The sequence below is a fragment of the Sceloporus occidentalis genome, unplaced genomic scaffold (genome assembly GCF_023333645.1).
Source record: "Sceloporus occidentalis isolate IW3139 unplaced genomic scaffold, rSceOcc1.0.p SCAF_437, whole genome shotgun sequence".
Classification (NCBI taxonomy): domain Eukaryota; kingdom Metazoa; phylum Chordata; class Lepidosauria; order Squamata; family Phrynosomatidae; genus Sceloporus; species Sceloporus occidentalis.
Window position 1 is genome coordinate 163,234 of NW_028317417.1, and position 24,150 is coordinate 187,383.

Genomic DNA, 24,150 nt, shown 5'->3' on the forward strand with positions numbered 1-24,150 from the left:
AGGAGATGCCGGTGCGGAGATTAATGCTGGTTAACCCTTTGTGTGTATTAAAAGTTTCAGCAAGGTCTCGTCGGCACCTCTAGCACATGGGCGGTAAAAACACAAACGGGTTTATGTATAAAAAATGGTTCTGGCATAAAATTTGAAAAGTGGTCTTGCTTCCATAACACGCTACTATTCCAGTGGTTACTATGGTGATAAATCCACTTTTGGACGTTGGACCCAAATCACTTTTTAGCTGTATATAATGCTGAGGATTATCTGTCTTTCTAGAAACATTCTATTTATTCCTACACACCCCGCCATATAGGTTCCTGGTGGCCCTTTTACCACCTGAGGGGCTTGACCAAGAGTCTTAAACCACATGCCTATTCCATTAATTTAAAAATTCCCATACCACTTCTGCTGGGATGCTGTCCCACTTATCTACCACCTTCTCAGAAAATTTGATTATTAGCAGGGCCCTCCTCACCTGTTGTCTCTGTAAGTCAAATATTACTTGTTATGCCCTGTCTACCCATTGTACAGCGCTATGGAATTTGATGGCGCTATATAAACAATAAATAATAATAATAATATTGCTGTAGAACACTGTGATGCCCAGAAATTATTCTGAGCTCCAAGAACAGAGGTCCATTGTGAGACGGAGGAGGGACAGAGGGATTTGGGTCTCAAAAAAGGGACTGTTCCTTCTAAATAAGAACACTTAATAAAGCGCAAAGTGGAACATTAACCATTCGTTTGACAGGAGGGAACGAAGCCCGTACATTTAGTGTGGGTCTCTGTGGAATATAATCAGATGTGTCAATTAACAGTTTTTGCTCACATCAATCACCCCGTCTAATAGACACAATGAAGCAACGGACACTGAACTGATCTCTTTCTATTCGGAGAACAAATGGAACGTCAGGAGCAACATTTTCTGGTGCAAATATATAACCCGTTGTTTCACTTGATGCCCGTCGCGTGTTCGTTGTACCATCTCCAGATACAGCTTTACTTATTCTCAGTAAGGGGAACCCGCTATCCTCAGGCTCATTAATCATGGCAACTAAGTGGAAACATGGATTTAACCCAACAGTGCAGCCTCATAACAAACTGTATTTCATGTTATATTTGTACGTAAGCGTGGCCTGCAGCTCAGCATTCTATGCTATGTAATGGTGATGTATTAGGGAGACCACCATGTTTTTCACCGGTTTCTGTTAGTCAAATTGTTATGTTATATACTACTTGTTATGTCCTGTTTACCCATTGTGCAGCGCTGCAAAATATGATGGCGCTATATAAAACAATAAATAAATAATAGCACAACAATATCATTTTTACATATTGCCTACCAGCATGGGTAAAGTGCTGCCCCCCGCAGTGCGTGAGATGTATAACAGAGGAACAGATTCCCTTCCATGGGTTATACCTTTTACATACTGCAGGGGGCAGCACTTTACATCAATATTATGTGTCCCGGAAAACACAGCCCATGTGCATATGTGGGAGCTCTCCGGCTTTCGCACCGAGTCTCTGGTTCGACACCCGAATCCTACGGCTTGCAGGGGCGGGGTCCTGACACACCCCATTCTCCGCCCATTTTCTCCTTAAATGGGGATGTGACCCGTGACAAATGCCACTGACGTCGGCAGGATCACCCACTGACGCCAGTAGGTAGCCCTGGCTACATCCCGCAAGGGGGGGGGCTCTGGGTAGTTATCTCACCCCCTTTTACCCCAGCACCTTATCTGCCATTAGTTTGAATTGGGCACGGCTGGGGTAAAAATGCCCTCTGCATCTGGATGGTGGAAGTAGACTATCTGACGGTCGGCTAGCTACGTTCCTCGGTAAGCAGATGGCCACGATCACCAGAGCTGATGCTGAACATAAAGACGGCTGCAACATTTTCACATTCGTACCTTAGTGATGTTTCAGATATCACTATTTCACTAAAGTCATTTCACGATGGAATAAACATTATCTGCTTCAACCTTATTACTGCTCAGCAGCCATCACTGAGGAGACAGGCGGCTCAAGGAGGGCGCTGAGCCGGGTCCGGCAGCTCGCTGAGAGAGCTCACCGATAACTGCTAGATCCATCACACGCTAAGAAACCGACAGCTTCATGGAGACGCTAAACACCTTCCTAGAGATGGAAATGCGGGTTAAAGAAACATTTTATGTTTAAAAAATCTGATTTTAATTGTGTAAAAAAAAATATAAAAGCCATAAAATAAATTCATTTTTCCTATTTTTGTATTTGGAATATTTTTATTGTTGTTGTTAATAATAATAATAATAATAATAATAATATTATTATTATTATTTATTGCAGTGCTGATTCAGAGTAATGCTTTGTCCTAGGGATGATATACCGGTATATATGAACTGGAATAGAATCATAAATATACTTCTAAAAAGCTTGATTATTAGGACTATTAGAGTTGGTTTCCATGGAAATAGGTAAACTATAAATACCATAGGCACCCCGAATATATTGATTTACTGTTGATCACACATTAAATCAATGATGTGAACCCCCTACATTGACCAGTGGCCCGCAGGTGGCCATATGGCGAGGTGTGATCTCCTTCCAGGACATATGCCGTTCCATGTTATTCACTAACACATGTAAAGTGCCGAGATGTCTAACCAAACAGCAGAGGATCAGAAACCTGTCAAATGTGTATGTGTGCTGAGAAAAATGGCAAATATTTTCACCTGAATACACCCAGAATTAGGCCAGTGACAAAAATCCCCAGTGTGGCCGGGGTTATGTGAATATGGGCTACTCATAGCCATTTGGGACATTTGTGGGTTTTATGTTCAAACATTCAGATCTCCTATAAAAGAGGAATATCTGGGGATGAAGAGGGGGACTGTCCCTACTAAAGGGGGGGTACTTGGGTGTTACGTGATTATGAAGGGCTAACCCTAGCAAACTTGTCACCTTGGCCATTTCTATCTTCACACCAACAGAGATGACCAGGGCCGGCCGGGGATGACGAGGCCGTTTTGGCACTTTAAGGACGGTGGCTGCCAAATGGTGTAAGTGCGGCAGATGGCTGGACACGAGGGGCTGCTCATCCATCCAGTGGCAGCAATGTTGGCCATCTGGCCCACCGAGCATTTGCCTGGTGTGCCAGATGGCCAGTCTAGGCCTGGGGGTGACTGGGTCTATAACTTCCGGTAAATAGACATTTAAAACACACACCACAAATATATAAACTCCCAGAAAGGGAATTAGTTACTCGGTTATACATCCCCCATACTGCAGGGGGCAGCACTTTCCATGCGCTGGTCAGGAACACGTGAAATGCGTGTGTCCTGGAAATAAATGACTGATAAGACAACCTAATGTGCGCGGCACGTCGTCTAAGCTTTGTTTTAGTTTGAGGAACTTTTAAGACAACAAGAAACAAAGCCTCGTCGTGTCTCCTAACGCTGCTTCTGTTCACAAATAAAAACCTTTTATTGTTTACTACAACTTAAAGGGTAATAGGTGATCTATTTACTGTAACGGGGAGACTTTGCCCCGGCTCACAGTGGATTCTAACCAACAGGAGTCAATGAACCACAGGTGTTTCTCCCCAGCAATAAATTCTAACAGGGAGGACATTTAGGGATATTTAACACTTCCCCCCCCTTAGAATCTGGACTACATTCCAATGCAGCCATAGTTCTGCGACGCAGCGATCTAAATATATATATATATATATATATATATATATAAATTAATTATCCTAATATATATATAAATTAATATATATTATATTATATATAAATCACATAGGTCTGTAACTGATGGGAGATAATGTACTGACGCCCTTATAAAGTGCTGCCCCCTGCAGTATGGGTGGTGTATAAACTTACAGAAGGGAATCGGTTACTCAATGGTACATCTGCTGGTCAGCAATATGTAAAAAAAATAAAGGCATCCTGGAAAACACAGCCGGCTCGGTCACTCTGCCGATACGTAACAAATTCACATAAAAAGTGTTCGTAAAGCTGTACCCCCCCTTCATTCAATCCTCTGACATCATCCTCTGATGCAATAGTGTCAGTCTTGGGCTATTTGGGGGTTAAATCCATGAATGGTTTCACCATTTTTTTGTGCAATGAACATATTTTATCCAGAGTTTCGGTGTTTGATTTCGCAGGAAAAATTGCCATTTTTGGGCAGTACGTTTTGGCCCTGATCAAATATAATGCAGAAACTAAGCCTGGTCAGCATTTAATCTATCATAAAATTCAGGAATGTAAAGGAGACAAGTGACACTAAATATTAACCTTCCATACTGTTGCGGACACAGCAGGGGGGTAATCCATATAGTTTAACGTGTAGACAGTAAAATGTCTTATTTACGATGCAAATTTATTTTCAGTTATATTAGTGAAACTCCATATTCTGCTGTTTGAAAAATTGCCAAAAAATTATGATTTTTCCAGAAACTCACTGAAATCATGCACTTCTATTGTGTATTAAAACGATATGTTCCCCGACTGAAGCACACAGTAATGATTTAAAGTTTGCGTTGCAATAAGGTTTTTTTTTTATTGCTTGCACATTTTTAGGCTTTCATTTTTTTTTAACGTGGTTTCTCTCTGGGACTGAAATAGTTAAATTCCAGTAATTGAGAAACTCTTACGAAAAGAGGAAAATGTTTTTTTATTACCTAAAGTGTGTTAATGAATGAAATACAAGATATCAGAGATCAATTAGATTTTTTAGCAATAGTTAGCTGGTTTGAATTAATGGGTCGGGGGGGGGGTAGTGTGTGCCATATATGTTTGGCCAACTTTGGGATCACGGTATACCGCAACATTTTGTACAACGGCAAATCCTTTCCGGGGTGGTTTATGTTATGTTTGGTCTGCATTTAAAATCAATGTCCTTTGAACTCCGTGGCCTGTGGCTTGGCACGCAACCCACAAACCGTATTACGCAGCAACGCGAGCCATTTGCATCATGATGGACTTTGTCGTTGCTGATTAGCGGTTATACAAGCAGAAGGACATTTGCAGCTACAATTCCCCCCCAAAATATTAATTTAGACGGGCCGATTCAGAGACAATATTTATTGTATAGGGTAAAGTCACCATGCTAATCATGGTAAAGGAGAAGGACACTGACACAGCAGTAGCAGCAGACCCCACCTAAATTGTTATGGATGATATGAGATACAAGTGGCTATGGTGTAGGGGTAGGTTTACCACCCAAGTGGACATTGGGGAGCGTAAGGTATGGTTTGAGTACGACTTAAGTTCATTTGTCTGCCATATGAGTTCTTCACAGTCCCTTCTGACTGTTCTGATTGCCTTCAGACCAGAGGCGTATATAGGGTATGGCAGCCATGGCACGTGCCATGGGCGCCATCCCAAGGGGGGCGCCGGTGAGCGGCTTTTAAATGCCGCTCACCGGCATTTTTTTTTTTTTTTTTGATGCGGAGGAGAGAGAGGGGCGCCTAGCAACCGCTCGGCGCCCCTCATTCTCCTCCACGAGCCCTCTACCCCCATCCCGGTGCCGGCATTTCATGCAGAGCGCCGCAATATGTCGGCATATTGCGGCGCTCTGCATGAAATGCCGGCACCAGCGAGCGGCTTTTAAACACTGATGCGGAGGAGATAGAGGGGCGCCGAGCGGTTGCTAGGCGCCCCTCTATCTCCTCCGCATCAGTGTTTAAAAGCCGCTCGCTGGTGCCCGCTGCTTCACTGCTGGGCGCCGAAATATGACGTCATATTACGGCGCTCAGCAGTGAAGCAGCGGGCACCAGCGAGCGGTGCAGGAAGACAGCAACATCCTGCTCCCGTCGCTGGACTTCAAGGTGAGAGGGGGGGGGGGGTTAAAAAGTGGTGAGTGAGTGAGGGAGGGAGGGGGGTTAAAAAGTGGTGAGGGAGGGAGGGAGGGAGGGAGGGGGGTTAAAAAGTGGTGAGGGAGGGAGGGAGGGAGGGGGGTTAAAAAGTGGGGAGGGAGGGAGGGAGGGGGGTTAAAAAGTGGTGAGGGAGGGAGGGGGGTTAAAAAGTGGTGAGGGAGGGAGGGAGGGGGGTTAAAAAGTGGTGAGTGAGGGAGGGAGGGGGGTTAAAAAGTGGTGAGTGAGGGAGGGGGTTAAAAAGTGGTGAGGGAGGGAGGGAGGGGGTTAAAAAGTGGTGAGTGAGGGAGGGAGGGAGGGGGTTAAAAAGTGGTGAGTGAGGGAGGGAGGGGGGTTAAAAAGTGGTGAGTGAGGGAGGGAGGGGGGTTAAAAAGTGGTGAGTGAGGGAGGGGGGGGTTAAAAAGTGGTGAGGGAGGGGGGGGGTAAAAAGTGGTGAGGGAGGGGGGGGTAAAAAGTGGTAAGGGAGGGAGGGGGGGGTAAAAAGTGGTAAGGGAGGGAGGGAGGGGGGGTAAAAAGTGGTAAGGGAGGGAGGGGGGTAAAAAGTGGTAAGGGAGGGAGGGGGTTAAAAAGTGATGAGGGAGGGGGGTAGATATAAGTAAAGAGTGTGCATTAATGTGTGGATGCATTGAGTGAATGAGAGAGAGCATGAGTTAATGTGTGGATGAGTTGTCTGAATGAGGGCAAGCATGAGTTAATATGTGAATGTATTATCTGAATGAGGGAGAGCATGAGTTAATGTGTGGATGAGTTCTCTGAATTAAAGTGTGAATTAGTGAGTGACTGTAAAAGTGTTTGTGTATCATAGATGTATAATTGTGGAAGGGCAAAGATGGCACTAGCAGGAGGTTTGAGCCTTGGGGACCAAGATGGCACAGGCAGGGTGTATATGGGACAAAGATGGCACTGGCCTGACTGTTTGGGGACAAAGTTGACTTGTGGTGGGCTATTTGGGGACAAAGATGGCAAATCTTATGTGTGTAATCTGGGTGCTGGCCAGGTTCTATGTCGGCAGTGTGGACGCCAGGGCTGGCTTTGCGGTGTGCAACCTGTGATCTATGCCTGTAATTTAGGGGGTTTTAAATATACATTTAATGCTGTGTTTTTATGTGAATTCCAATTGATCTTTACCTGCAAAGCTGGGTTTTTGTGTTATGCTGTAGATCCATATCTGCTATGCTATGTTTCCATACATTATTTATGTGTACCTGCAAATACAGGGTTAATATGTCTTATTCAGTTGATCTATACCTGCGATGCTACGTTTCATATATTATTATTGTATACCTGCAAATACAGGACTTGTATGTCTGATTCTGTTTATTTGATATATACCTTCAGTGCTGAGATCACAAGTGAATTTCAATTGATCTGGGTTTGCGTGTTGATCTATACCCGCTATCGACAGCAGGGACAAATATATATATATATATATATATATATATATATATATATATATATATATATATATATATATATATATATATAGGCAGCAGGGGCTAGTAAATGGGTTTTTATTTGGACAGGGGCGCAATTTCAGTGCTTGCCATAGGCGCTATTTTCAGTAGATACGCCTCTGCTTCAGACCTGGATGAAGAGCACCCACTTTATTTTACACTGACCCTGGTTTTGAAGGACCCCCCTGTATCAAGATGACCCCCGAGATAATTTAGTAAAACTTGATGGTTCAGTGAACAAAGATGTCTAAATATGAGTTCTCTGTATATGAATACAGTATACAACCATGTGTCCGCTCAGCTACCTTAGTCTGTCAATTCTAGATTTGTCAGACCCTTCTAATGTATGGACTGTAAGAAGTGCTGAGTAAATTGTTAGAGATTGAAAATTTGTAACTAAAAGAGAAGGAGGAGAAGAAGAAAAATAAGGAAAATGAGATGATGAAGATGGAGATGATGAAGAACAATGAATGAGAAGAATGAGGAGAAGGTCAAGAAGAAGGAGAAACATTAGAAGGAGAAGAAGACGAAATAGACTAAGAAGAAAGAGAAGTAGAAGAAGGAGAAGGTGAAGAAGGAGTATTAGAATTTCTTCTCAATTTGTCCCGTATACTCTTGGTTTGGAAGCTTGTTGCTGATCCTTCAGGGCAGTTCTCTCTATCTATGAGCATGGAGTTAAACTCCTGTCCACTGCTCACCAAATTCTTGCCCTTTTCCTACCCACCTGTAGACAGCCTCTCCTCCCATCATGTGGCTCCATCCTTATCTACCCTATCCAGATATTAAGGAGGTTTCCCTCTGAGATACTATATGTTCTACCACCCAGCTGTCTCCACGCTTCCCTTAATGTATTTAATATAATCCTTCTTTTGAGTTGGTCGACAAATAAATTGTTAATTAGTCCTAAACACAGCGATCGTTGTATGTTCAGACTTTGCAGCAAATCTGGAGCTCAGATGCTTCAGCAAGCACGTGCCAATCACATGGGACAGCGCTTTCCAAAATAAATATTTTCTGTAAGCCTTTAAGTATCAGACGTGTGCCACGATTTGGCTGGGGAATTACAAACTAAAAAAAGGCAGCCTTACAATTTTACAAATATGTTTGGTTTATCGGAACTTATTCAACAAACTAACAACATATTGTTGTATCCCTTTTTCCAGCGGAAACGCAAAACATTTCCAAAAACAGTAACAATTTCAGATGCACTGATACAAATGGGTTAATTCTGGAACCCCGACTGCAATTCCCATAAAGCTAAAAAAAATATGTAGTTCTCTTTTTTATACAAAATTAAATTAAACTAGAAAAAAAAATGCTTTGTTTTATCAGCCAACAGATCCGAGATTTTTGGTTTTCTTTTATGTTACAGGTGAGGGGGTTCGTCTAAATGTTCAGGCCTGATCCTGACTCTCTTTTTTTCCCCATTAATGTGTGGCTTATAGGAAACCAAGTCCTGATATAGTCCGCCCGTTTTTCTGATATGAAGACTCAGCTCTTAATCAGTCGTTGGTCTTGTCTTTGATTCATATTAACCTCTACCACTTCTGCTGGTAGGCTGTTCTAGCTGCCTAATCCTCTCTTTAATTCATTTTCCATCTGCTACATTGAAAGGAGCTACAAAAGTAATAAAGAAAGACACAATGGGTTCTTTCTTGAAAAAATATGTACTATGTTTAGTATACTTTTGCATCACAGAAAAGTTTGGCAATGTGGGACCCTCGCGAGATGAAAGCGGCGAGACAGCCAGAGCTTTCCACACCCTACGAGAAACGCAAAGCAGATGTTTACCATGATTGGGAATATTAGAAATGTAAAATTGGATTATATCCGCTGTTTGTAAGGCTCCAGGCTGCAGGGGGTTGAAAGTCCTTACATTTTTGTCTATAAGGGCATGTCCATGCGCGTCTCTCCCCGGGGGAACTGGTCCTACTGGGCCATCATCCCACTGGGCATTTGCCTGGTGTGCCAGGTGGCCAGTCCAGACCTGATCTTCGCCCTCTATGTTACTGGAACCCGAAGACGCAGTGACCTTTACACACACAGCATAGGGTTATGTTATTTTGGGATAAAGCTCTAAATGTCGCGTATTCTCCGTGGCCACCGCTGGACGATCTCTGCTGATCACTGCACACTCTGCTCTGGAATTACTACTATAACTAGTAATATTACTATTATTACTATTATAAATACATTATGCACCAAACGGAATCAAGTCGAGACGCAATCCTACCCCAAGACTGCTCCCCAGGGGCAGATCAACCTATCCGAAAACATTGGAGGCCGCTAAGTACTGGGACACAACTTATGCGGGTTTTAAGACGTGTTACCCATCTACGGACCAAAACAAATCTGCACTTAGCAAGGCCAGTGTCCCTAATTCACTTGCAGAGTGGAGCACAGGCTGGGCAAGGTTAAGGCTGGGTGCTGAGGGGCTGAGGCCAAATGTTGAGGGGGGAAGAGGTTCAGCACTTAGTGGCACACGGTTTTGGGCTGAGTGGAGCAGATGAGGCTGGATGCGCAGGGGGAGAGGCTGGGTGGTCAGGAGGCAGAGGCTGGGTGCCCAGGAGGCAGAGGTTGGGTGTGCAGGGGGCAGAGGCTGGATGCTCAGGTGGCAGAGGCTGGGTGTTCCGGAGGCAGAGGCTGGATGCGCAGGGGGAGAGGCTGGGTGTTCCGGAGGCAGAGGCTGGGTGCTCCGGAGGCAGAGGCTGGGTGCTCCGGAGGCAGAGGCTGGGTGATCAGGGGGCAGAGGCTGGGTGCTCCGGAGGCAGAGGCTGGATGCTCAGGTGGCAGAGGCTGGGTGATCAGGGGGCAGAGGCTGGGTGATCAGGGGGCAGAGGCTGGGTGCTCCGGAGGCAGAGGCTGGGTGATCAGGGGGCAGAGGCTGGGTGTTCCGGAGGCAGAGGCTGGGTGATCAGGGGGCAGAGGCTGGGTGCTCCGGAGGCAGAGGATGGGTGCTCCGGAGGCAGAGGCTGGGTGCGCAGGGGGCAGAGGCTGAGTACAGCCCAGGGGCCGGCCTGCTGTTGATGACATGCCTGGGACAGTTCAATGTGCAGCTGAAGTGGGACGGGCAGCTGGATGATCCGGGGAGGATCGCGGTGATCGCGGACACTCAGGATGGGGCTGCTCGCTGCATGGCTGCCCCCCCGGTACGTGCTGCTCCTGGGCGCCCTGCTCTGCCCCCCGCCGGTCCTCACTCACCCCCAGTGCCTGGACTTCAAGCCGCCGTTCCGCCCGGTGCAGGAGCTCGCATTCTGCGTCCAGTACAAGGACTTCGGCTGCTGCGACTCCGCTCGGGACCTGCAGATCATGGACGCCTTCTACCGGGTCATGGCGCACCAAGACGGCAAGGGCTACGAGCGATGCGCTGCCCATGTGCAGGACATCCTGTGCCAGGTGAGCGGGCCGGAGCCCGGGCCAGATAGACCTTACATGAGCGCTACCGAGAACACCCGGGGGCAATTAGCCGGGGGAGTGAGCCGCTCTGAGGGTACCACCAGGAGCACCCAGGGGGGGGGGGCAATGGGCCGGAGTCGTGGGGTTAGAGTCAGGGATGCAGCAGAAGCCCCCTAACACCCAGAGAACACCCCATAGGACCCCAGTGGATAGGAGATACCAGGAGCCAGGGGGCAAGAACCAGAGATCCAGCAGGTAGAAGCCAAGGGGCCAGTAAAGGCAAGAGACCCAAAGGCCTAGAGACCGGGGGGGTATCAGGGGCATCTCATGTGATTTATATCAGCTCCAGGGGTTCTGGGGGCATCCTCTGTATAGTGAGAGGCAAATTCCCAGCAGCAATAAGCAGTCTCTGGCTTCACGGCACATGTGTTAATGGTGTGTTCCCCACACGTAGAGTACATACTATACACGCCACACACTGTACACGTCACACACTGTACACGCCACACACACTGTACACGCCACTCACACACTGTACACACCACACACTACACGTCACACACACTGTACAGATCACACACACACACTATACACGCCACACACTGTACACGCCACACACTGCATGTTTACAAACACACATAGTAACAACAAAACATAAACACTCAAATACATCACATTTACCAATGGCAGGTCGTTTTAATTTGCTCTCTAAATAAATTTGTTGTGCGTAAAAAACAGTAATATGACACGTCACAGACACATGCATGTATGTTGGTGTGTATAGGGGGTAGAAATGAGATATGTGCATTTGCCGGCACTTTTACATGTGTGCTGTATAGATCATATACATACGTATATACAGCCAGGTCGTGAGTATAGGATCACACTGTCATTAGGACTTCTCTATGTGACTATTATTAGAATGTTTAAAATGCCCCAAAACAGGACTGGTTCTTTGGCTTTTTGATGTTTCTGATATTTTAGTAATTCTCAGAACAGTTTCAACACGCCCCCCCCCCCGACCTCCAAATATTTGCGGTGTGTTCAAAGGAGTCAGTAAGCCCTAAAGACATTTATTAATCATAAACCCTACGCAGTGCACGGCATATCAGCCACGAGGCCGCTGGTTGTACACAAGCCTATTTTATTAGCGTCTTATCAATAGAACACTGATTCTCTGATAATGAAACGGGTTGGGATTATGGGGATTGTAGTCCTGGAGTCTGCCCTGCATCCAAGAAATAGTTCCATTTATATATTAAGACGTCTGTATTCTAAGGGTGGAACTGGCCAGGGAATCAGCATAAACATAATTATTGTCAACTTGTGGTCTTTAATTAGGGTTTTTGTTAAATGGGTCACTGGCTATCTCGCACCCCATTCCAAAATGTGTTTAAGTAGTTTCTGCAACTCACCCAGAAGGTTACAGCATCTGGTATGAGTCAAGTTCCTTAGACCAGGTTCCTTTTATCTCAAGGGGAACTCAACCACCGCCAATTTATTAAAGCAGGAATAGCCGGCCGATCTTCAGGTGCCAAAAGTCTTCTGCAAACTCTCCTTCCAACTGTCCCTTTAGTGAATAGATGAAGAACCAACACAAAGAAGTGTCTCCAGACCGAAGGCTGGCCAGTGCAATGTATAATTCAATGGTTGAGGAGATCTTGAAGGAATCTCATTGATGTAACTACACATTATTTAGGGCAAGCCAAGCTCTTCCTACCGCAGAAGCTCACTTGGGTTGGCTGTTCATTGTATATAGTGAACACTGGCATAACTACGGGGGTCTCTCTAGGGGGTCCTGACCACCTTGGCGACCACTTGTTCCTGTCCCCCTTCCGACCTAGACTGGGCCACGAAGCCCCATTTTCTAATGAATGCATGCATGCAATAAAACCCACTTCAATGTCCATATGACGTCAAAGTAGGTTAGAGTGTTCATTTAACAATTAGTGGAAATAATGTACAGGGAGGAATTATTCATTCGCTTTAATAACTGAAGTCATAGTTCTACCTTTCTGAAAAATTATTTTATTTTGGCTCACATTATTTAAATCCCTTAAACACTGGAGTTTGATGTCCTTGTGTCTCCATCCTAGGAATGTTCTCCGTATGCCGCACATTTATATGACGCAGAAGATCCTTCAACTCCGGTCCGAACAATCGCAGGGCTCTGCATGGATTACTGCGGCGACGTCTGGCAGACGTGCAGGACTGTTTTCCAGCACATGACGACCGATACAGAATTATTAGCGTTGGAAAGCAACATGGCAAAATTCTGCCGCCGTTTGTCACTAGATGACACAGACTATTGTTTTCCTCGTTTGTTGGCCAATTCAAACCTAAACCGGAATCTGGGGGTGGTTATAGCTGATTCAGAGGGCTGTCTACAGCTGTGCCTTGAAGAGGTGGCAAATGGTCTACGGAATCCGGTTGCCATGGTCCACGCAAACGACGGAACGCACAGATTCTTCGTAGCAGAGCAAGTGGGCTTAGTTTGGACCTATCTCCCCGACCGATCAAGGCTGGAAAAGCCATTTCTAAACATCTCAAAAGCTGTGTTGACATCACCCTGGGAAGGGGATGAACGAGGGTTTCTAGGGATTGTTTTGCACCCAAACTTTAAACATAACGGCAAAGTCTATGTTTACTACTCAGTGGAAATTGGCTTTGACGAAATTATTAGAATAAGCGAGTTCAGAGTTTCCTCACATGACATGAATACCGTCGACCACAGCTCTGAAAGGTAACGTTTTCCAAATCAACCCTGCCAAACCCTCTAAAATATTAACAAGGGTAATCTGGGCAGAACGCCATGTGTAATTGGCATCTACCGTACAAAAAGATCTGACTCGACTTTGAAAACAACGTTCTGATGACTTTTCCCAGAAAACGTCCATCTAGAGACCTCCGTGTGAGGTTGGAACTATCACGATAGAATAGCAAGTGTTACCAGTGCTCTGTCATGCGAGATTTCATAATTCCTTCAAAACATAGCAAGTGATGCCTCGATTATTAATGGGCAATGAGACAAGAATGGGAATCAGGGGGCATAACTGGGAATTAATGAGTCTAGAATAAAAAATAAGTAGATATGACCCATCCTCCTACCTACACTCACGGTCATGTCAATAGGGCAAATCAGTCTATGTTTCATTTGACAAAGTGATTATCTTTTTCTTGAACTAAAGGAACTGGGATATTATGGATACTATATTGAGTCCCACGTAGTGACTACCAAGCACTATGCTTAGCCGCAGGGTTACATAGCAAAAAGGGTGTGAGAACCTAGCAGAAGCAGGTCTGTGACCCCATATGTCACAAAATCCAGTTCTTCAGGAACTGGTTTTCAGGAGCACTTGGCAGGAACTTGGAGGCTTCTACAAAGTTCTCAGAAACATCCCATAAGTATTGTAATAAACTCAATGAATTCCATGCCATAGCTGGGTGAGACGGTGTGGGCTAGAGCCCAACGCTCAGCTCAGGTCATCAAATGTGGTAGAGGATAAGTGAAAGTCTTGTTCTAACATTTCTTCTCCTTGAAATATACTCACCTCTTTGTACTACATCAACTCCCTTTATGTATTTTAATGTGTCTATCACATATCCTCTCTCTTCTCTCCTCCAGTCTATACACATTGAGATCCTTTTATCCTCCATGTTTTTTTTTCTCTTGCAAAGCTCCCCATGGGGAGGCATGCAAGGCCCTGCATCTCCATAGGTGAATCTGCCTAAAGACCAAGCTGTCCACCTCTAGATCATGCTCAAAGTGATCGTGCTAGCATGATCAGCGATCATTTGTTGAGTAATAACTTTAAACCAACAGGTGTATTTATTGTAGGTAATATTTCCATTTTCATCAAAAAATATAAGCCTTGGTTGTTTTTCGGGTCTACTTCTTGGGTCAACTCGGCATTACCAGCTACAGACAGTGGCTTTACCATTACATAACATAGTATGCTTTTATTTTAAGTTACTTCCTTCCGTGCCTGTGTTGTCCCGAGCTGAATATTCAGAAATTCTTTCCCAATGCAACCCTGCACCATGTATTTTTCACTTTTTACTGGGCTACTCACCTCAAAGAACACATCAACAGCTTCTACACAATATAATTTTTTAAATTTTAATTATAGGATAATCCTGGAGGTAGAAGAACCAGCTTCAAACCACAATGGAGGGGAAATACTGTTTGGGCATGACGGGTATCTCTATATATTTATTGGGGACGGAGGAATGGCTGGAGATCCATTTGGGAAATTTGGAAATGCTCAGAACAGGTAAGGACACATTCACGTCTTCCTAACAAAATGCAGCTCCTTTCCTGCATCATGTTGAAGAATCTGTATCAGTGATTTAGCAATACTTTTAGATGGCTTAACTCTTTACATACCAAGAGAGTGTATAATAAAATAAGAAACCTCCGTCTATTGAAGATTCTTGACCAGAATGTCATCAGTTATAGGTTGGCAGATTACGATCTACATTTTATAATGAAGTAATTTAATGCACTTTATTGTATCCCGTTATAAGTATAGTAAGACTTAAATTCCATTATCTATCTATGCACTAGGCTTTGAAATGTTTCCTAGGTGTTCCAGACGTTTGAGACTTTTAAAAGAATTTTTTTTAAACTAGAAATGTTATCCAAAGTAGGCATGGCGTTCCGTTTCATTCATGTTCCAAAAGCATGCTTTCCTTCATCCTCCTTTACTCATCTGCAGGTCAGTGTTGCTGGGCAAAGTATTGCGTATTAATGTCAACCACAATGACCATGGCCCTCTGTATCGAATCCCACCGGACAACCCATTCATCAACGACCCATCAGCCCGGCCTGAAATCTATGCATACGGGGTGAGGAACATGTGGCGCTGCTCTTTTGATAGGGGAGACCCGGTCACAAAAGACGGGAAAGGACGTCTCTTCTGTGGAGATGTAGGACAGAATAAATTTGAAGAAGTCGACATAGTAGAGAAAGGAAAAAATTATGGCTGGAGAGCGAGGGAAGGATACAGCTGTTATGATAAAAAACTTTGTGCCAATTCCTCTTTAGGTAATGACACATTGCAACATGTTTTGATGTAACTTAGATTCATTTGAGTGTTTTTGCTGTCTCCAAGTATTGTAAAAGCAGACAGGTCAATTTGCTGAGTACTTAGATTTATCGGTAGAGTAACAAAGGAAACCACTCAACAGCAATTGATTAAAAAGGACATTGTCTAATCATAAAAAGTCATCAAGAGACTGTCGGTGAAGTTCTGTCAAGCTGCCTACTACTATTGTTGAGTTGCACGTGAATGCTGTTGCATTGATCGTAAAAATCGCTTCAGTCTGTTGTCGAGTTTGTTGAGCTTGACAGCCTCTTCACTTTAATTGAGTTCTGGGTCAACTTGTTTCTTTCTGAAAAGTCAAGTTGATATTGTTGGGTTGGAACCCTCTTTCAAGTCCCACAGCCAACTGTACTCAAGTCATATTTCTCTGGGTAGACCACTTGCAAAGGCTGGGAGTTAGCGATTGAGTCAGCTTGAATCAAGTTGACCCCAACCGGGAGTAAAAATCACTGTAATGAATAGACAGTTTGTTTTTTGAGGCAATATGGGCGAGTTGGCCTGGGTAACTCAACTGAATTATTAACTCGACACAACTAGAACGGCAACAGTAGAAGACAAATTCTAAGATCCTAGATCAGGGGTTCTCAAACTGCGGCCCTCCAGCTGCTGCAGGACTACATCTCCCATAATGCTCCTTCAGCTAAGGGGCTGGCTGAGGAGTATGGGAGATGTAGTCCTGCAGCAGCTGGAGGGCCGCAGTTTGAGAACCCCTGTCCTAGATAATAGGGACATCCCATGGCCTGCTTCTCCTGATCGGCTACTCATTTTGTATCATATTAAGTCTTTATAACCTTATTTTGTCTGAATACACAGTAAGAAGTTTATGTATGTGCCCAAAATGCTCCTGGAACAAAGGGCTCTGCTCTTTGTACCAATACCATAGAGAATTAACGCCACCGGCAGACAATGGGAATGTAATGTGTTTATTGGCAACACGTTCTGTCTTTGGAGTAAAATGACAAAGATAAAGCAATACTTCAAAAGAACCGATAGCACCGCACACATCAATATTTATAAACTATTTAATACATTAAATACAGAGCATTAGAGAAGCATTTTCAATTCAATGATACCCATATTATATCATATTACATATATCGTATTACATTATATACATATTACATCTAACACATAATGCTGCTAACCTTTTTTAATCCACAGATGATGTTCTCCCAATTTTTGCCTACCCTCACAAACTGGGGAAATCTGTCACGGGAGGTTACATTTACAGAGGTTGTGAATATCCAAACTTGAATGGACTCTATATTTTTGGAGATTTCATGAGTGGGTAAGATTTTAATAAAATATATTTATTTACCCCAATCACCAGGGTTTATTTTGCTAAACGATAATAAAAAGCAGCGGTGTGCATGCACGGCCCTAAATTAATTGCAAAACCCCACACCAGGGTACCTACATTACCGCAGCCTTCCTTGTGATAGCCCCCCTACAAGCAGAGAGTGACATTTCACCATTGAGGCCCTTTTGTGCCATTAGATCACCAGACATTGCCAGGCTCCTTTTCTCAGCCGCGTTCTGCATTACCTCTATTGTTATGCCAACAAATAAACCCTTAAGAGAAACAGCTATTATTCTAACAATACTTTTTTCATGTTTTACCTGTAATTTTTCTTGCTTAATAGGCGTCTAATGGCCCTGAAGGAAAACCGTGACACAGGAGAGTGGCTGTACCACGAGATCTGTATGGGAACAGGACAGACCTGTATGTTTCCAGGACTAATTAATAACTATTATCAGTACATCATCTCATTCGCCGAGGACGAAGCAGGTAATCAGAACACCCATACATGGCTTTATTATCAGAACGAGCAATAACTACCTAACAATTACCTTTTTAACAGATTCCGAACTGTATAATTAGAAAAGAGAGAGGATTTCCAATACAACGTCTTTATATTTTTATGAATACATTGTACATTGCATAGGCGAATGAATTATGGAGAGTTAAGGTGCATCTCTTGAATTACGTCTACAAAAAGAAGGGGCAGGTTCTGACTTGTATTCTCTAACAATGCAGAGGTCTTGCTGCAGGCAACTAAAGTTGACCCGTTGCCTACAAACAGTAAGCATGTATTAGTCAAAATACCATCGTGAGATTATCCATCTTTACTGCTTGCAATAAACTGTGCAGGATTATTCCTCCCCGTTAGGAAACAGCCTTCTTTAAAAGCTTTTGTCTTAAAAGAGAAGTAGCGGTTGTGACAAGGATCATATGTCAGTGAAATCAGCTGTGCTTCCACCACTTGTGTAATCCTTATGGTGCCTTAAAAATCATTTGGCACTATTTGCATACATGGGCACATGGCTGTGGAGCTAACTACAGGTTGGGGGGGAGAAGACATGATGAGATCAAAGTAGAGTAACCATACTGGGTGTCTCCTGGAAAAATCCAGGTTGGTTCCAGGTATGATTATTGGTGGTCCGCAGCTGCACTGGATTGACTTTTGGGCAAAGCGATGTATAGGGGCCCCATGGCATCTCCCATGTACATTTGCTGTCGCTCTCCATCGTGCAGCATTTATTGGCCAATGTACCAAAGCCGATTTGAATCCCCAGTCTACAGACCCCTGTTTGAAAAGTATTACCATAAATAATTATAATAAGTGAATAAACTAATAACTATAGAGGTAGTCTTGATGAATACATTTTATGACCAAAACAAGTACAATTACGTCACTTATTATCCGCTTACATTTCACGTCTGTATATTGGGAAATAAATATTCCACGATTCAGACTGTTAAAGGTTTTTTTTATGTTATCTGTAAAATGTTCTTTATGCATGTCTGTTATGTTATAGATTCAGGAGGCCGTTTTGTAGGATATTGAGTGACAGATATTGCCGGTTGGAGATCCTCCGCGGTTTCTGTTCATGCTCGGCTGCTTCATGTCAGACTTTCAAAAAAAAAAAAAACGTAGGCAGCGTGCTGAATATTTTAATAAAAAGTCAGATTCCATGGTTAAATTTCAACATCGAATAAGCAAGATGTCCAGTTATTCATTGAGAAGTGATTCCTGCTCTTTATACGAGCTAGAAAAAAACTGTCTCATTCTCTTCCCTTTCTGCCTAAATCTAAGTACATTAAGCAAGCAAGAGCAGGAGACGAGGAATGAACACTCTTGGTGAGCGCTACGGAATTGGGAGGGAGAGTTGTCAGGAAAGTTGTATTTCAGCTCCTTGACTTCAGCATTCGTCATGAAGGGTTATCACTGGCAGGTTTCTCCAGCAAGAAGGGCAGAGCTGGCCCTGTATAATGTATAATTCAATGGGTGAAGAAATCTCACTAACTATACATTATACTGGGCCATTCCTGTTCTTCCTGCAGCAGACACTCACTGTGGTAGGACAGTCAAGGAGCTGAAAACTGAACAACTCAAGTCTCCCTTTAGTGAATAGACCCCATTGACTAGACTTGAGCCTTTGGGTTCTTACAAAATGCAAATTTACTGAATTTTGGCAAATTCAGCGAATAATACACAGCCATGAAAACAGGCCAGACCAACCCCAAAGTGAATGAAAACAAAGCAAAAAGCTCAGAGTTTTCATCTGGAAATCACTCACACTCGCTCACACTCTCTGTCTTGTTCACTCTCACGCTCTCTAAATGTTTCCCTACCTTCTCTGCTGACCACTCCTGCCTCTGCATCTTCTATCTTCTCTCATCTCCACGGACATAACCTGGCACAAACTTCTGCTTAAATAGCGGCGCTCCCATTGACGTCCTCTCGCTCGATCCTCCAACCAGGGGATAGGACGTCACCGAAAGCGCCACCATTTTGCCCAAAGGTGAACTTCCGACAAAATTGGGCAGGGAATGTAATTTGTTCCCCCGAAAAACAAATAGGCCAAAAACAAACAGAAAAAAAATGTCCGAATCCTTTTTGGCCCATTTGCACGTGTCTACCATTGGCTGTTGCGTATTTGCTTTATCCGGTTAGCATGTTTATTTCATATCATATCACTGAGCGTTTTTAGCAGACAGACTTATTTAAACAAAATCGATGTCTGAAGTTATTGTCGTCTCTATATTTCCATAGCGTCTCCGACGTAGAGTGTCATGTCAGCCACCAACCTTTACGTGTCGACACAATGATAGGGAGCCCGAGGAAGGAACGTTTCTTGGGTAACAGGCTGTTCTTTCAGTCTGAATCAAACGAAATAAGAAAATCTTTAGGGAGAACAGTTTTCTCGGCAACCTAAAAAAAAAAAAAAGCCTTAGGCAGCCGAGTGGAATTGATGTCATGAGTGGGAGTCAAAGGAAGAACATTTTATTAAAGTCGTTTGTTCACTGAGCTGGTTTTTTCCCCCTTCTGTATTTAGCAAAACTGACACACAGATAAAGTCTACGCTTTTTCGTTTTTTTGGAGTGATTTTGGCTAATTTTCTTGCCGTTACAAAACGTGCGTATATTACCTTTTTTTTTTTTTCTTTCTTAATTCCACTCAGGGGAGTTATATTTCATGTCAACTGGCTTTCCGAGCGCCACGTCCCCAACTGGCGTGGTGTACAAAATCGTGGACCCGTCCAGGTGAGAAAAAAAATAGAACTGGAAAAAAGTGTTTAATGTGGTCTATTATTAAATACATATAACATTCTTTAATATGCAGAATGTATCTCTGTTACAGAAATGTACAATAAAATAATATTTTAATATTAATATATATATATATATATATATACTAATAATATATTGCTGGATTAGAATATAAATAATGATCAGTAATTAAAAATGTAATAAAGAATGCATTTTCCCTTTTTATAATAATATTAATGTTTACACTAGTACATAAAGACTTTATTTATATGAGTTCTGGTTCATTCGTTGTGCAATCACAGTAACATCTCATGATTCCCTCTCCTGCCATCGCAGAGGGCTGTTACGGCTCAAATTGCGCATGGATAAGAGCCCTAAATCATTGATGTTTGCTAATTATGAATACGCAGCAGATGAATCGCTCTCATATTCTGCTTCCAGAAGCTCATCGCTTCTCAGATCTAAGCTCATCTCGGTCCCCACAGCCTCCTTTTACCGTATCCGCGCTCCCACCGCTGAGATCTCCTCTGTTGTCTCCGCAGGAGAGCGCCGCCGGGCAGATGCCGCTTCCATCCTGCGCCGGTAAAAGTGAAAGGTGACGTCATCAAGTTCGTACCGAAAGAAAGTAAGTTGTCTTTGAGCTTTGAAAAAAATGTTCAAATGGAAGAGACAGGTACAGCGGAAGATATGTCGGTAGCCTGGGTTTGAGAAGAGACTCTTCGGTAAAATAATACCTGTGAATGAAAAGGGAGTAAAAACAGGTGTCTTAATGGTTCAAGATACCTTCGATAATACTCTTAATACCCAGTTAATACCCAGAGTTTATTATATCGTGGGCATTTGAAGCACTTTTTTCTGTTTCACGCATCAGATATAATACAAGTTAGACGGAATTAGAGGGAAGGTCTTCCTTTTTTATATAAAAAACAAATACATATTTATTAGTCCAAAAAGCATCTATACTCATATCAAGATCTGCCAGGCAACAGCATGTTGGACATGTGCAGATCCAGATGTGGAGATCCAGAAAAGAAAACCCTCTTATTTAACTGACTTAATACCAATTCTCTTGACAACCTGGTGCTGATTACTTGAATTATTATTATTATTATTTTCTGTTAATCAAAGAAGACAACCTCCATGTACCAGTTCTCGTTCTGCCACTAACCGTCTAAGCTCATATGCCAGTTCATTTTGCCGTCTTCGTTTAACAAGGTATTAGCCCTGTCAGTAGTATCGTAATTAATTTCTCCTCTCCCTTTTGCGGAGAGGATTCAGCCAATTTCTTCTCCAATTATTATTGAGAAGAAGAAGAAAAGACGGCTCCGGAACACACACACAAAGTAATGGCCGTGGTGTATGTAGGTCAGTGCTACTGAAAAGTAAGAATAGCTGTATTTGTTGTCTTGGAAACACATTTTGTGGACGGGAGTAATTTTTAGGCACAGAGTCATCAGCGTGAACAATAAACCAGGTGCTAAGCTCCAGCCAAAAAGCAGATGCTGCTGAATATGGCAGGCCAAGTGACTAACGTGATTTAAATGTCTCTCACATCCACGTTTTTAAAATCCATTGCTCCGTAAATGATTACAAAAATGTCTAAAATAAGTGCATAAAAATAATATTTTAAAACTAATATGTCTAGATGGGTCCTTATACCACTGCAGGGACCATTTGCAACGAGTAGGATACTTTTCTGCAGGATGGGGGACGATATTATGCCCTGCACGCTCCACTTCCTGCTGTTTGCAGACTGATCATGGTCAGAAAGTGCTTGTAACAAGTGCAAATGAAGATGGCTTCTCAAGTTGGTGACAGACAGTAATATAACCATACATTTCTGTTTGTCCTTTAAATATTGATTAAAGTCTCCTAGGACACCATAGAGTATGTCGGATTAAACTATGACTATGTGCTTAACGCACAAAAGAGCAATTTTAAGACGCCATCTTGCTATTTCCATAAATAAACAAGGATTTGAGCCAGTTGTCCTTTACTTTTAGGCCAGATTAACCCATCTGCCCATCAAATATACAACCATGTGAGGATCCACAACATCCCCCTCTCTATTTCCCTGAAACCCCTATAATTTATTCCTCATCACTTCCCGTTAAGAATGATATGACTATATCAGGGGTGTCCAACCTGCGTCCCTCCAGCTGCTGCAGGACTACATCTCCCATAATGCTCTTTCAGCTAAGGGGCTGGCTGAGGAGTATGGGAGATGTAGTCCTGCAGCAGCTAGAGGGCCGCAGGTTGGACACCCCTGAACTAAATGATAATTTTTCATCCTCTTAGACATTTAAATAACCAAATTTTTCCACTCCTCCTCGAAATCCACCTTTCCTTACCCTATATACCTTTTTTTTAATATTGCCTTTTTTTTTTCTTGTTTGGACTGGCCCTCATACCCCACGGTGTTGCCTTGAAACCCCACTAGGACTACAGTGCAGCACATTATAGCAGTCTGTGTTTTTCCCCATATCGGTATGTTCTCTGCCTGTCCGATTTACCACTATCCAGAGAGCAATCATTCTGAGCAAAAACAGATATTTAGAATTTTGACGTTATTGTTCTGTTGATTTATAGAGTTTTTAAAAAAAACGGCTACCACAAAGCGGCCAAAGGTGAAACCAACAACCAAAGCACCTGGAAGGACCCGAACTACAGCGCAGCCTCCACCCAGCAGTACATCTGACTGGGTAGAAGAACTTCTGAAGCTACTGAGGTCACAAGACAAATCAATCCCTACTACTGCTAGGCCCGCCACAACAAAGCCTCCAAGGACTAAGAAAGGGGGAAAAAGCAGTGAAAAAAGATCCCAGAGAAAGAAAGGCACAAAAGCAAGTTCCTCAGAAATCCGTAATGGAGCTGTGAGGTTGGTCAACGACCAAAACAAGGCTGATCGTGGAAGGGTTGAGATATTCATTAATGGAGAGTGGGGTACGGTATGTGATGATTTGTGGAATACAAAAGCTGCAAGTGTGGTCTGTCGCCAGTTAGGGTTCCCACACGTTATAAAGGCCAGCAAACAGGCTGAATTTGGAGAAGGACATTCTCTTCGGATTCTTCTTGATGACCTCGATTGTACAGGAAAAGAGAAGACTTTGCTGGATTGCAAACACAAAGAGATTGGGAAACACAACTGCACCCACAAAGAAGATGCCGGCGTTATATGCAGCCATAAAGAAAACTCTGGAACCGAAAACTGACGGCTTTCAAAAAAATGGACCTTCCTTTTGTAATTTGTTGGGCAGTTATTAATAAGAAATATGGATATAACCAATAGAAGATGGAGTCTTTAGCTAAAGACTATTTATTGGGACATCAGAGAAAAAAGTAGAGTGACATAAGCTTTGGGAAACTTTTTTTAGATGGAATTGGGCAATAATTAAACTAAATTTCTAAATGTTCTAAGGTTTGTTAGGCAACAATTCCTATCGCATTGAGATGCAATGAGAATTCTGTTCCTAATCTTGATCTATACGCTTGGTGAAATGGACATAATGATTCAAGTACAACAAGATTTTTTTTAATAAAAATATAGGAATCTTTTATAAACTTTACATGCAGATCTTTTGCACAAGTATTTTTCTACATTGGTAGCACTATTGCCAATTCCCTTCAACTTCTTCCGATAAAATGTATATACAGATACACTTTTGTTTGTAATTAGTGATGATAAGATTAGTAATTTTGTACTTTAATAAACATTATTAAGATGAACTTTTTAAAATCGGAACACTACTTGCAGATTTTTGAAGTAATCTAAAAATGATAAAA

At 43.1% G+C, this 24,150-nt stretch overlaps 1 protein-coding gene across 1 annotated transcript; it reads left to right on the plus strand.

Moving 5' to 3' along the window:
* Nucleotides 1-9,235: 9,235 nt before the first annotated feature.
* On the plus strand, nt 9,236-23,579 carry LOC149272583 (HHIP-like protein 1). The gene is made up of 10 exons (XM_089506921.1): nt 9,236-9,291; nt 10,506-10,707; nt 12,804-13,450; nt 14,838-14,981; nt 15,426-15,754; nt 16,974-17,100; nt 17,456-17,601; nt 20,280-20,361; nt 20,910-20,992; nt 22,957-23,579. The coding sequence occupies exons 2-10, from the start codon at nt 10,621-10,623 to the stop codon at nt 23,577-23,579; spliced, it is 2,268 nt and encodes a 755-aa protein (XP_089363047.1). The 5' UTR covers nt 9,236-9,291; nt 10,506-10,620.
* Nucleotides 23,580-24,150: the final 571 nt, after the last annotated feature.